Source organism: Carcharodon carcharias, chromosome 34 (genome assembly GCF_017639515.1).
Source record: "Carcharodon carcharias isolate sCarCar2 chromosome 34, sCarCar2.pri, whole genome shotgun sequence".
Taxonomy (NCBI): Eukaryota; Metazoa; Chordata; class Chondrichthyes; order Lamniformes; family Lamnidae; genus Carcharodon; species Carcharodon carcharias.
Genome location: NC_054500.1, coordinates 12,081,379 through 12,094,117, shown reverse-complemented (window position 1 = coordinate 12,094,117; position 12,739 = coordinate 12,081,379). Strand labels below are relative to the sequence as shown.

At 47.0% G+C, this 12,739-nt stretch overlaps 1 protein-coding gene across 2 annotated transcripts; it reads left to right on the top strand.

Moving 5' to 3' along the window:
- The first annotated feature begins 97 nt into the window (after positions 1-97).
- Positions 98-9,258, top strand: LOC121272705 (SERTA domain-containing protein 2-like). Of its 2 annotated transcripts, none has more exons than XM_041179452.1 (2): positions 98-230; positions 3,828-9,258. In XM_041179452.1, the coding sequence occupies exon 2, from the start codon at positions 3,834-3,836 to the stop codon at positions 4,665-4,667; it is 834 nt and encodes a 277-aa protein (XP_041035386.1). In that variant the 5' UTR covers positions 98-230; positions 3,828-3,833; the 3' UTR covers positions 4,668-9,258. The 2 variants fall into 2 exon arrangements, with proteins under 2 accessions (XP_041035386.1, XP_041035387.1); XM_041179453.1 differs by having other exon boundaries at positions 115-162.
- The last annotated feature ends 3,481 nt before the right edge of the window (positions 9,259-12,739 follow it).

Genomic DNA, 12,739 nt, shown 5'->3' with positions numbered 1-12,739 from the left:
CACCGCCAGGGGGCGGGCGCTACTGCTCGGCCAGTCTTGATTGCCGGAGCTCGGCCGGCGGGGGGGGGGGGAGAAGAGAGAGAAATAACATGAAGAACTCGGCGGGGAGCGGACGGGTCATGGCGGCTGGGGGTCGGTGAGGAGGGAAAAGCAGCGGAGCCGGTGATGTTCAGGGCCCTGTGACCGCTCGCGGAAATTTTTTTAAAAATCGCTTCCAAGTAACTCAGCAGGTAGCGCCCCGCTTCCCCGGGGAGAGTTATTTTTTTATTCGCCGTCCAATTTTTATGGCTCTTCGGGTGCTCGTTTAAACGGCCGCTCTAGACCGCCCGATTTTCACCCGGGTGAAGCCGGTTGGGATCTCCAGCCGGAACGGCCGGTGCCCCAGGAGGTCTATTTCCAGAGAGGATCAACTCCCGGGAGGGCGCCGAGACCCTTACCCCCACCGGACCCAGTTTTGTTTGGTGGGGGTGGGGGTGCATTTGGCTACTGCACGGCTCCAAGTGCGCATGGGCAGAGCGCCGCTATGCGGTCTGGGGGGTGTAGTTCTGCTTTTGAGTAAATACTTGGGTGGGATGAAGTTTTCGAAGGGCCAAGCCAGGCCAGGCCCAGCCCGCGAAAGTTACCGGGCCAGGCGGCTTGCGTAGCCGGCACCCACGGGGTGTGGAGGCGTATCTTCGGTCTGCGGACTCCAACTCCCAGAATCCATCGCGCGGCAGCCCCCAAACGGCGGAGCACGCACGCGCGAAAGAGGGCGGGGTCTGGAAGGCCAGTAGGAGGGGCGTCAGAGGCTGGGAAGGGGGGAGGGGTGTCACAGACTGAGTAAGGAATCAGGCTGGGGGCGAGGAGTCGCACGATGGGGGAGGGGCATCATAGGATGGGGAGGAGCATTATAGATGGAGTATGGGGGTTGGGCATTACAGGCTGGGGAGAGGAATCACAGGATGGGGGAGGGGGATTTCAGGTTGAGGTAGCAGAGGTGTCAGAATGTAGGGAGATTCAGGATAAGGTGGGGTTGTTCTGGTCCAGATAGAACAGGGGAGGATTGTAATTTTAATGCATATTATCTTTACTGAATCATTGCCTCCACTATATTCTGTTCCTCTCAACCCGTTGAGACAGGTTTTCAGGAACCTTCTTTACAGAGACGAAGGTTTTGCTATTAGTTTATATCGAGGGATTAAAAATGATGGGATTAGTCTTCCGTATGTAGTGAGGGAGTGTTACACTGTGTGCAGTTGCCTTCTCAAATAGATCAGAGGAGAGTTAAGTATCAACCTGTACCTGAAGTCACACCTGGAATACTGTGGGCGGTTGTGATCCTCATATCTAAGGAAGGATATACTTGCCTTGGAGGTGGTATGATGAAGGTTCAATAGATTGGTTCCTGGGCTGGGAAGGATGTGCTATGAAAATGGAGAGGCTGAGTAAAATGGACCAATTTCTGGAGTTTAGAGGAATGAGAGATGATCTCATTGAAAAGATGCAGGATTCTGAAGGGGCTTGACTGGACAAACACAGCAGTCGTTTCCTCTGGCTGGGAAATCTAGAACACAAGTGCACAGTCTCAGGATAAGGGGCTGACCCTTTAGGCATGAGATGAGAAATTTCTCAGCGTTGTGACCCTTGGGGATTTTCCACCCCAGAGTTTTGTCAATGCTCCAAGATTAAATAAATTTAAGGCTGAAGTAGACAGATGTTTGGTCATTTGGGAATCAATAGATATAGGAGGAAAATGGAGTTGAGGGAGAAGGTCAGCCATGATCATATTGAATGGCAGAGCCAGCTCAAAGAGCCGTTTGTCCATTCCTCTTATTTATTATGTTCTTAATTCACATAAAGGTAGACCAGATAAAGATGGCCGGTTTCTTTCCGTAAAGGACAAATGAGTCATTTGGGATGTTAACACAATCCAGAGACTTCAGGACCTCTTTTTATCGATACCAGTTTTGCATTTCCAGGTTATTACCGAGCTAAATTCAAACTGCCATGATGGGATTTGAGCCCATGTTTCTTGGGTTACTGGAATAGTCAACCACTAATGACAGATTCAGTGACAGTCTGATCTGGAGTGCTCTGGGCCACCAATGGTGACCTGGCTCACTGATGGATCCTGGTGAATAAATTTGCCACTGAGAGCTGGGTAATCCCACTGGATTGAACAGCCAGCAGATCTGATAATTATGGTAGTTCTGTGTTGGATAAGCAGCTGCTAATTACCATTGCTCTGTATTGGAAGCTGAGTGGTTTTAGCAGGTTAAACTCCAATGTTTTTTGCAGCAGTCACCAAGCTGTGTTCTGCCAGTTCCCCTCCAAATGGGATGGTGCAATTCACATTGGGAAACAAAATCCTAGGTTTTTCCAATATGATGACAGTCTCTGCACATCAAAAGCCCTGGCTGTTCTGGCTCTATTCCTACCTTCCTAATGAACCTCATCAGCAGGAAATTTGTTTTACACTTTGAAGGGGTTGGCAGGAACAGTGACCAAGGGCATAGCTCCTGATTCCTTGCCAGTACTACTGCTGGAAGCGTGTGTGATTGGAGAGGGGGAGCTTAGATGTGTAGCCATAGTGATACAAATGAAAATGGGCTTTTATGTAAGGAAAGGGAGAGAGCCAGTAAAGATTCAAAATGGACCCTGTCAGTAAGTTCTATCAGTATACATGAAAATAGGGGGGATGTTTTGAATTAAACGTCTTACCTCTTTCCCTCTCAGCAGGGCTTTAGTTTTTTTTTACAAGACTGCCACAGTCCTTCTGTTGGCTGTGCTGATTCCTCATTTAGAGCTTTATGCTCTTAGAAAATCAACAGTACGTTTGTTATCGGGTGTATCGAACATGACCTTTGCTCCTTCAGTAACGGTTGTTGATGGGAGGGGAAAGGAAAGAGTGTTCAGACTCCAGGGCTCCTTTCCATAGTCACTGTTCTGTTTCAGTTCCTTGTTGCTTAAAGAAGGGCCTAACCTCGTCACGACGTTAGGATGACTGAAAAGTGGCTCATGGTCTATTTTTGGACTAGTTACTGTCAACAGAAGCAGCACTGAATGAACAGTTATTCACTTTTAGCAATAGTAGTATGTTGGCCAGGGCATTGGTAGAACTCCTGTCTTCTCTTCCAGTAGTGCCATAGTGTCTTTCTTTCTCAATTTCCTTCTGCATATTCAGTCTCTCAAAGATCCTCAGCCAGCTCCTCGCATGAGCTTACAACAAGTTTTGACAGGCTATTTGACTTTCTATGGACTCACAACCGAGCCTGACAATGTCCCTCACTTGATTACATCTGAATTTTTCAGCCTAGGCTGAAATAAGTGAAGGGTGATGAGAAGAAACGTTGGTTCACAGCGAGTGTGCTGCCTGAAGGGGCGGTAGAAGCGGATTCAGTAGTCAATTCAAAAGAAAATTGAATACATACTTGAAAAGGAAAAATTTGCAGGGTTATGGGGATAGTGTGGGATTGGATAGCTCTGACCCAGGCATGATGGGCTGAATGGTCTCCTCCTCTATATAATTCCAGGCTTTTGGAGATCGAACAGGAACCAGACTGAATGAATTTTTCCTCATTCTCACTAGTCTAAGAAGGGTGCGTTTTGATGAAAAAGGGTAATCAGAGGCTTGGTTGGAGAATAAATGCTGGCATAGACCAGTTATGCTGAATGGCCTCTTGTGTGCTGTAACCACTACGTAACTAAACTAACAACTCTTATGTTGCCCATTCCAGGTAGGCTAGTATTAGCGCAGATTGGGAGCTGTGCCAGTTGTCTTCTGCTCTTTCTGGCTTTGTACCACATGTGCTTGTGCCCATGTTAACAGCTTTCCTTTATCTTGGCAGGTCTCAATGGTTGGGAAGGGTGTGAAGCGGAAACGCCATGCCGATGGAGGTCTGGATTCCTGTCAGAACCTTGCCGACTGTCCGCAATCCTATAGCCTCAAGCGGCAGCTAGTGCTCAACACCTCACTGAATAAGATGCAAAGTGGGCGGACACTGCCGGAGCTGAGTCTCCGGCGCACTGTGCTGATTGCCAACACCCTGCGGCAGATTCAGGAGGAGATCCGGCTGGAAAGCAGCCAACTGGTGTCTGCCATGGCCTTAGATGCTGGGTGCGTGGAATTGGGCAGTCAGCGGGAGCCCCCGCCCTCGCGGCTGACCACTGAGAGCCACCCGGCTGGATTTGGTGATGGCCTTGAGGACTACATGTCTACTGCTTCCGATGAGGACTTCTCCCTCTCTTCCACCATTAACTCCATCCTCCGGGACCTTGACATTGTTATTGATGGGAGCCCTTCACAATCACCCCTGCAGGAAAATTTGGACTCATCAGAGGCAATGGACACAACGGCAGAAGAAGGAAACAAAGAGGAAATCCATACCCTGGAGCCTCCTAGACCTTTGGAGTCCGTGTTCGGCAGCTTTGAGATCATGAGCTCCAGTTACCTCGTAGGTGTGACCTTGGATGACCTTTTCCTTGACATTGACACCTCTGTGTGTGACTGCGACGCGGCTGCGGTGGGGCCGGCTCCCAGTGGCCGGGTGGCACCCCCTGGTGTGGTTGATGACCTGGCCAAGACCTTCTCCTCATGCAATTCCTCTTCTTCGCTGGGAGCTAATCCAAGCTTAAGAACTGACCTGAATGACCTGGATCACATCATGGAGATCCTGGTCAGCTCCTGAGGAGCTACCTCACTGTGACAGGCTACTGACTGACCTCCACAAGCCAAAGACACCCTCGCTATCAGAGGGACGCAATCCTGGCACAGTCCCATTGCTCAATTTCTACTCAGGGCTCCAAATCAACATGGGGCAACATTTCAAATCAGTGTATACAATTTGGGGAGTTAGGGGCTGTAAATAGATGTAATTTTTATCAATTGATTTGGGCCCTACCAACATCATTGAACAAATATGCCCCTGGGCAGCTGCACAGGGCCCTATGAGAGACAGATCAAAGTTACTCCATATTGTATCCTAGAAATAAGGTTGAATTTTTTTAATTAATCATTGCGCTGAAAGTGTGTGTGTGTGTGTTTTCTGTGAATTTTGCTTTTATTTGTCCAGGAGCTGGATTTGAAGTTTTTTTTTATTGAGATTATACAAGGGAAGAGTTGTCCTTTTTGAGCCTACCTCTGTTTTGAATGTGAAGCAACAAAATGTGATGTTAGACGGTGGGGGAACTGGAATGAAGCTGCTCCTGGAGTGAAGCCACTGGGTCTCCATTGCCACTTGCCAGTTATAGGGGAGGTGGCTCAGGAAGGCTTATCAGAAGTGGACGTGGTTTCAAACCAAAGGCTTTAGATTGGTGCCTGCCAGGTGAATGTGCAACTGATGTAGTGTATAATCTCTGCAGTTTCTGAGATGAGTAACGGGGCCAGGCTCCAAATGTCTTGTAATGCTGTTGTTTCAAGATTTGGCACATTTGTTGTCCAGCTTTTGAGACCAGTTTCCTGCTTAAGCCCCTCTCCCCACCGATGCTCCAAACTTGCACTGTGGACATTTTAATCTGCTAAGGGGCATAGAAAGTTTATTGTAATGAATCCCTGCCCCCACAGTCATCTTGCTGCTGTGGTCCTAAGCAGTCCTATGCCTTAATGCTCTCCCTTGCAGTGGGAATCTGGTCTGGCTGCCAAAATTTCACCCACGAGCCTCCCAGCCTCCGGAGGATTCCTATTCGAATGGAGTCAGCTGCGTACATTGCCTTTTCTGAACTCAAACTTGCCGTCCGCTACCGGTGCGATGGATAATGGTTGAAGGTGGACTGTTTGAAGGCCACTGGTATTGACAGAGACTGATAAGCCCTTGTCTGCAAAAGCCTTTATTCAGCTAACTAGCCAGTTCCAACGGGTACAGTGTAGTGGTGTGGAAGTGACCCTGCACTGATCCTTAGTCGCTGTTTGTGTTTTTGTTTGCCACAGAATGTTGATATACTTCTACCTGCAGAATATAAGGTGCAAGATCTAAATTTCACGGGGTGGAAGATCTTCCAATTCCCCAGGTTTTGACACTTGCTTTTCACTGCAGGGGGTGCTGTACCATTCAGTATTGTTTAATAATATTTAAAGCGTCTTGATTTATTTTCTGATATAGGTAGATATTAAGAATATGGACACTGCTGTAGAAGGTTAAGGTCCCTTTTCAGTTTTTATATGTGAAGATAGGTTAAATAGCCATATTAACTGATTGGTGTTTCTTGACCGCACTATAGGCACAGTTAAATATTTTTAATCTTTGTTTCCTAGCGGCACATTGCATGGAACAGAGTTTTACAGTAATCTGAGTTGAAATTTTGTACTTTATATAAGCCACGTAATTTGTTGTGTTTATTTGTGGGGGGAAATGGGGGACGGTGCTGGTTAGGGTTCTGATTAAATATAAATTTAACGAGGAGACGAGGCTCGGCTTTCTGAGCCAGTCCTAGAATGATCTGTTTCACGAGGCAGTGATTTTAAAAACAAGATTGTTTTTTCAGCCAATGCTCCCAGACACCACAGTTCATGTGGTGCTTGGTTTGAAATTAAATGGGGGTATCCAGTGAGGGTGATTTTTTTCATCTATAGTGAGTTTTGTATGGCAGCAATCGCAAATCATGAAGCAACACAAGTGTTTTAACACAGAGTGAGGAAAGTTGCCTCCTAGCATCATTAGTGACCAACAGTGAGAATGTGACCCACAACCACATGGGTTGCTGAACTGATGTGTGCATGCTAGAGATTCTAGTTAATGGCTTTACCATGTTGGAAGGGTTCATTGAATCATTCTTCCAGCAGCTGTGCTGTCTCACTTGCTCACCCTGCCCTGGCCCTGCTGATTTTTACCTTCCATACACTTGGGCAGTACAGTGACTATCATTTTTGGGAGGGTGAAACAATGGAGAAACTAGGTGCATGCTTCTCGCTTTTATTTATTCTGTCACTTTATATTATATTGGTTTTGCACCTGTTATCTGAGGATACTGAGCAGATAATGTGATTTCTAATGAAACTCCCACTTCCCAACTACAGTCTTCTCATTCACTGTTCCCGCATAATGAAGTCTCATTTGATGTCCTGTGGCCTGAATCTTGAATCCTATTTTAAGCCATGTTTTGATTGTATAACTTTTTTTCTTTCCTACTCCACTTGTCATTGAATGTTTGTTTTTTTTTTAATCTTCGGCACAAGCCTCAATTGTACACACGATGCTCCCTCTTATTGTTAACGGGCTTTTGAATAATTATAGGCAAATTCATTTTACAACGTTGGCAATTCTGAACTTGTAACCTGCAGTGTTGAGGCCCTTATTGAATTGGAATTCCGGTCTCTCTCTCTCTCTCTCTCTCTCTCTCATCTACAGCATCTGATGTTTAGTTTCCTTTCTAGTTGGCCACTTTGCGACACTACCTGCATTTCAGTGTTCAAATATTTGAGAGACCTCGATGCCTAAAAATTTGGTGCCGAGTTTAGCACCTCTGCCAGACTGATAGCTGCTTCCCACGTGTGGGAGGGACTGCACACTTAATGTTTGTCTGTAAAGCTCACTTTGTTCTATGCAAGTTTTAAGCTTCTTAGCACTGAAAGGATTTTTTAAAAAAAATTTTTGTTTAAAGATGTTTAATCATGGACACGAGCAGTTGGTGAGTATGCGTTTGTCCTCCCCCAAACCACACTTCAGTTTGGCTGAATGTTTAAAAGTTTTCACCTGTTTATTTTTCATGGTGCACTGAAGGGTTGTCCAGTAAGCATTTCTTTAAAGGTAGGGACTACCTTGCGCATCTGCTTTTGATAGAAGCAGGTCTTGAAGTGGGAATTCAACCAGTAACAACGGGAGTGTGGTGTTGGAAGGGGTTGGCAGGAACCTGCTGTTAATCAATAATCTTGGGAGTATCATTAATCACTGGTTTAATGATTGGTTCTGGCAGTGCTGAGCGTGTCAGTGCAGGCTAGCAAGCAAAGAAGAGTGCTTCTTCTTTTCCTGCTTCCAGTCCAGGTTGCACAAACTGACCTGACATGCGGCTCTTCTTTATCCCGTGCCAAGGCAACTGTACTCCGCAGTGTTTTGGAATGGGCTTTCCTGCTGTGTAATTCTGATCAGTCACTGTGGAGGCTGGAGAAGGAGGACGTGCTGTACCAGCCTCGCCACTCGATCGACACCAGAAGCTCAAGATTGTCTGGCTAAGGAAGCACTCAGCAGGTCAGTCAGCAACTGAAAGAGATGGATAGGTTGCTCTTTTGGGTGTGACTGTTCATTAATCGATCTCTCTTCCCCAAGCTGACTGATCTGTTGCGTGTTTTCTCTGGGCGGTAAAAGCTAATTCCAGACCACCAGAATTTCTGGAATTCAAATAGGGAACTTAACAATTATCCTTTCATTGCAATATAAGGGTCACAAGTCTTAGAACTCTTAAAGCTAACTTACTGTAGGATGGCAACAGTTAAAAGCCTGTTTTGATTATGTCAGTTCTATATTGGGGAGAGCAGGTAGTTCAGAAAAGTCTTGTGCGTGTTATGTGTATATATAAATGTATATGGAAAAAAAGACTATCTCATTAAGGGAGAATTGTGAATTTTATTTAATGTTAATAGTTATATATTTATGGAAATGTTTAACACAGGAAGTTTTGCTTCAATGCAGTAAGTCTTTTAGAGTGAAATTACACATCCTACCTGTAAACAGTTCCACATGAACCCAGCACAGCTGTTAAACACAGACCTCTAGGGAAAAAGCAGTGGATTTGAGAGTTTGTTATTTGGTCACAGTTCCTCCTGTCTGAAAGGCACAAAGGTGCTGAAGTATGGCTGCACTGGGGCCAATTGCCCTCTAGACTCTTCCTGCATGACCCCAGCCTATTTAAAGAGGGATTGGTGCATCTCATGTCCCCACACATGCACTTTCCAATAAAGATTGCTGAACAGACCTCATGGGAACTGTTAACTTTTCTGTTATAAAAGCCTCGAATACCAAGGTTTCCTGCCACTGAGGGGAGATTTACTAACTCCCCTGTCTTGATTAACCTGGTTAGCCAGTGTCTCCAGCTCCAAAGTTTGCTGTTTGATGTTTGTATCTACAGGTAAGCCTTGTTCCCCATTGGGGTGAGGACAGTAAAAAGGACAGTGACTTTGGATGTGAGGTCCTTGTTATTTGAGCTGTTAATGAAGGACCTGGTTGGTGCCAGCAGATGTGCTGCGGTTTAGCGTGTCAAGCAGACTGTGGTGCTGCTCAAATGTCTATGCAATTAGTCCAATGAAAATGCAGGTATTTACATTTTCTTAAAATAAAATTTTTAAAATTACATGAATTATGGCATCTCCAGTTTTATTTTCCTGCTTAAGATCTGTCATTTTTTTTGCAATCAACAATGGGTACGCTTTGGCCTCGAATTTCCTGGTGGATGAAAACAAAGACTATTTATGTAGCACCTTTTACAATCTCTGGACTTGCCAGAATATTTGGCAGTACTTTTTGAAGTGTAGAAAATCAGCAAATTTACACACACACATCTCAGAAACCACAATTAGTGAAATAACCAATTTTTTTATATATAAAGCAATGTTGGTTGAAGGATAAATATTGGCCAGGACATTACCTGGTGGTGCAGCAAGACTTACCCTCAATTCCTTGATATTGCATATAAGAGCTAGAGAGGAATTTTGCAGGGTTATCTGAAATTCACTGTTTTTCTCAAGGCTTTCCATGGAGTTGGGTTTACTATAGATTATGGTGGGGTGGGGAGAGACAGTGTGTTAGGTTGTGAGCTTATCTGGTTGTGAGCCAGATGGTCTCTGTAGAATATGCTTTTGCTGTGACCAGGGTTTTTCTGGAGGCCTCACACACTCTTAAACTATGCCACCACCCATACCCACAAAGTGCCGAGTAGTGTCCTGAGATCTTGGTGCTTTCCACTTGCAAAACCTGGATTGGAAATCTATGCCTCTCTAGAATTAGTTCAGTTTGGTTATGCTTCATACCCTGCCATACATATTCTTGTCTTTGACTTTTTGACCTGCCTTGGCTCTCGGCCTGGCAACGTTTTTAAATTCTCATCTGTTGTTTCAAATCCTTCTATGACCTCACTCCTCCCTGTCTCTCTCTAAGCTCTTCTAATCCTCCAAGATCACCTCCAATTCTGGTCTCTGGCATATCCTTGTTTTTCATTATTTCACCAATGGTGGCTGTGTCTTTAGCTGCCTAGGCTCTAAGCTTTAGGATTCCCTCCAGAAACCTCCCTGCCCCTCCCTCTCTCTCTCTTTCCCCCGCCCCGACCACCCCCCGCCCGGGTCTTCCTCCCCCTCCTCCTCACCCCACCCCCCCATCTTCCACCCCCTCCTCTGACACCCCCCTGTCTTCCTGACCCCTCCTCTGACCCCCTCGTCTTCCTCCCCCTCCTCCAACCACCCCCCCGTCTTCCTCCCCCTCCTCCGACCACCCCCCCCGTCTTCCTCTCCCTCCTCCGACCACCCCCCCCCGTCTTCCTCCCCCTCCTCCGACCCCACCGTCTTCCTCCCCCTTCTCCAACCCCTCCCCCCTCCTCCGACCCCCCCATCTGCCTCCCCCTCCTCCGACCCCCTCATCTTCATCCCCCTCCTCCGAGCCCCCCATCTTCCTCCCCCATCTTCCTCCTCCTTCCCCATCACCTTGGGACTTTTACTATGTTAAAGGTGCTTTATAAATGCATGCTGTTGATCTATATTGTTTTAAAGTGTCCTGTATCTCACTTCTTGACATGCTGCGTTGTAACAGTGAGATTACAGATTCAAAAATAAAACCAGATTTTAAAATTATACTAGTATAGAAGCCGTTCCCTTGAATACAAATCATGTGATTACTTGGCTGCTTGATGATGAAGCACTCCCTTGGTCCTATACTGGAGTGTTGGCCTAGATTTAACAGAATTCAAAACAAAAACAGAATTACCTGGAAAAACTCAGCAGGTCTGGCAGCATCGGCAGAGCAGAAGAGAGTTGACGTTTCGAGTCCTCATGACCCTTCAACAGAACTGAGTGAATGTTAGGAGAGGGGTGAAATATAAGCTGGTTTAAGGTGGTGGGGGGTGGGTGGGGTGTGGGGGGGTTGGGGGGAGGAGAGAAGAGAAGTTGGGGGGGTGTGGTGTGGTTGTGGGGACAAGCAAGCAGTCCCCTTGTCCTGTCCCTTCCCACCTACATCCGTGATTCCTCTGACACCTTGCGTCACATCAACAATTTCCAGTTCCCTAGCCCCAACTGCTTCCTCTTCACCATGGACGTCCAATCCCTCTACACCTCCATCCCCCACCAGGATGGTCTGAGGGCACTTAGCTTCTTCCTCGAACAGAGGCCCTAACAATCCCCATCCATCACTACTCTCCTCTGGCTGAACTTGTTCTCACACTGAACAATTTCTCCTTTAACTCCTCTCACTTCCTCCAAATAAAAGGTGTGGCCATGGGTACCCGCATGGGCCCCAGCTATGCCTGTCTCTTTATGGGGTATGTGGAACATTCCTTGTTCCAGTCCTACTCCGGCCCCCTCCCACAACTCTTTCTCTGGTACGTCGATGATTACTTCGGTGCTGCTTCATGCTCTTGTCAGGACTTGGAAAAATTTATTAATTTTGCTTCCAATCTCCACCCCTCCATCATTTTCACATGGTCCATCTCTGACACTTCCCTTCCCTTCCTTGACCTCTCTGTCTCAATTTCTGGTGATAGACTGTCCACCAATATCCATTACAAGCCTACCGACTCCCACAGCTACCTTGACTACAGCTCCTCATACCCCGCCTCCTGTAAGGACTCCATCCCATTCTCTCAGTTCCTTCGCCTCCGTCGCATTTGTTCTGATGATGCTACCTTCAAAAACAGTTCCTCTGACATGTCTTCCTTCTTCCTTAACCGAGGTTTTCCACCCACTGTCTTTGACAGGGCCCTCAACTGTGTCCGGCCCATCTCCCACGCATCCGCCCTCACGCCTTCTCCCTCCCAGAAACATGATAGGGTCCGCCTTGTCCTCACTTACCACCCCACCGGCCTCCGCATTCAAAGGATCATCCTCCGCCATTTCCGCCAACTCCAGCATAATGCCACCACCAAACACATCTTCCCTTCACCCCCCCCCCCCCCACCCCCGCCACCCCCCGGTGGCATTCCGTAGGGATCGTTCCCTCCGGGACACCCTGGTCCACTCCTCCATCACCCCCTACTCCTCAACCCCTACCTATGGCACCTCCCCATGCCCATGCAAAAGATGCAACACCTGCCCCTTCACTTCCTCTCTCCTCGCTGTCCAAGGGCCCAAACACTCCTTTCAAGTGAAGCAGCATTTCACTTGCATTTCCCCCAACTTAGTCTACTGCATTCGTTGCTCCCAATGCAGTCTCCTCTACATTGGAGAGACCAAACGCAAACTGGGCGACCGCTTTGCAGAACACCTGCGGTCTGTCCGCAAGAAAGACCCAAACCTCCCCGTCGCTTGCCATTTTAACACTCCACCCTGCTCTCTTGCCCACATGTCTGTCCTTGGCTTGCTGCATTGTTCCTGTGAAGCCCAATGCAAAATGGAGGAACAGCACCTCATCTTCTGACTAGGCACTTTACAGCCTTCCAGACTGAATATTGAATTCAACAACTTTAGATCTTGAACTCCCTCCTCCATCCCCACCCCCTTTCCATTTCTTCCCCCTTCCTTTTGTTTTTTCCAATAATTTATATAGATTTTTGTTTTCCCACCTATTTCCATTATTTTTAAATCTTTTATGCCCTGCTAGTCTTTCCACCCCACCCTCACTAGAGCTGTACC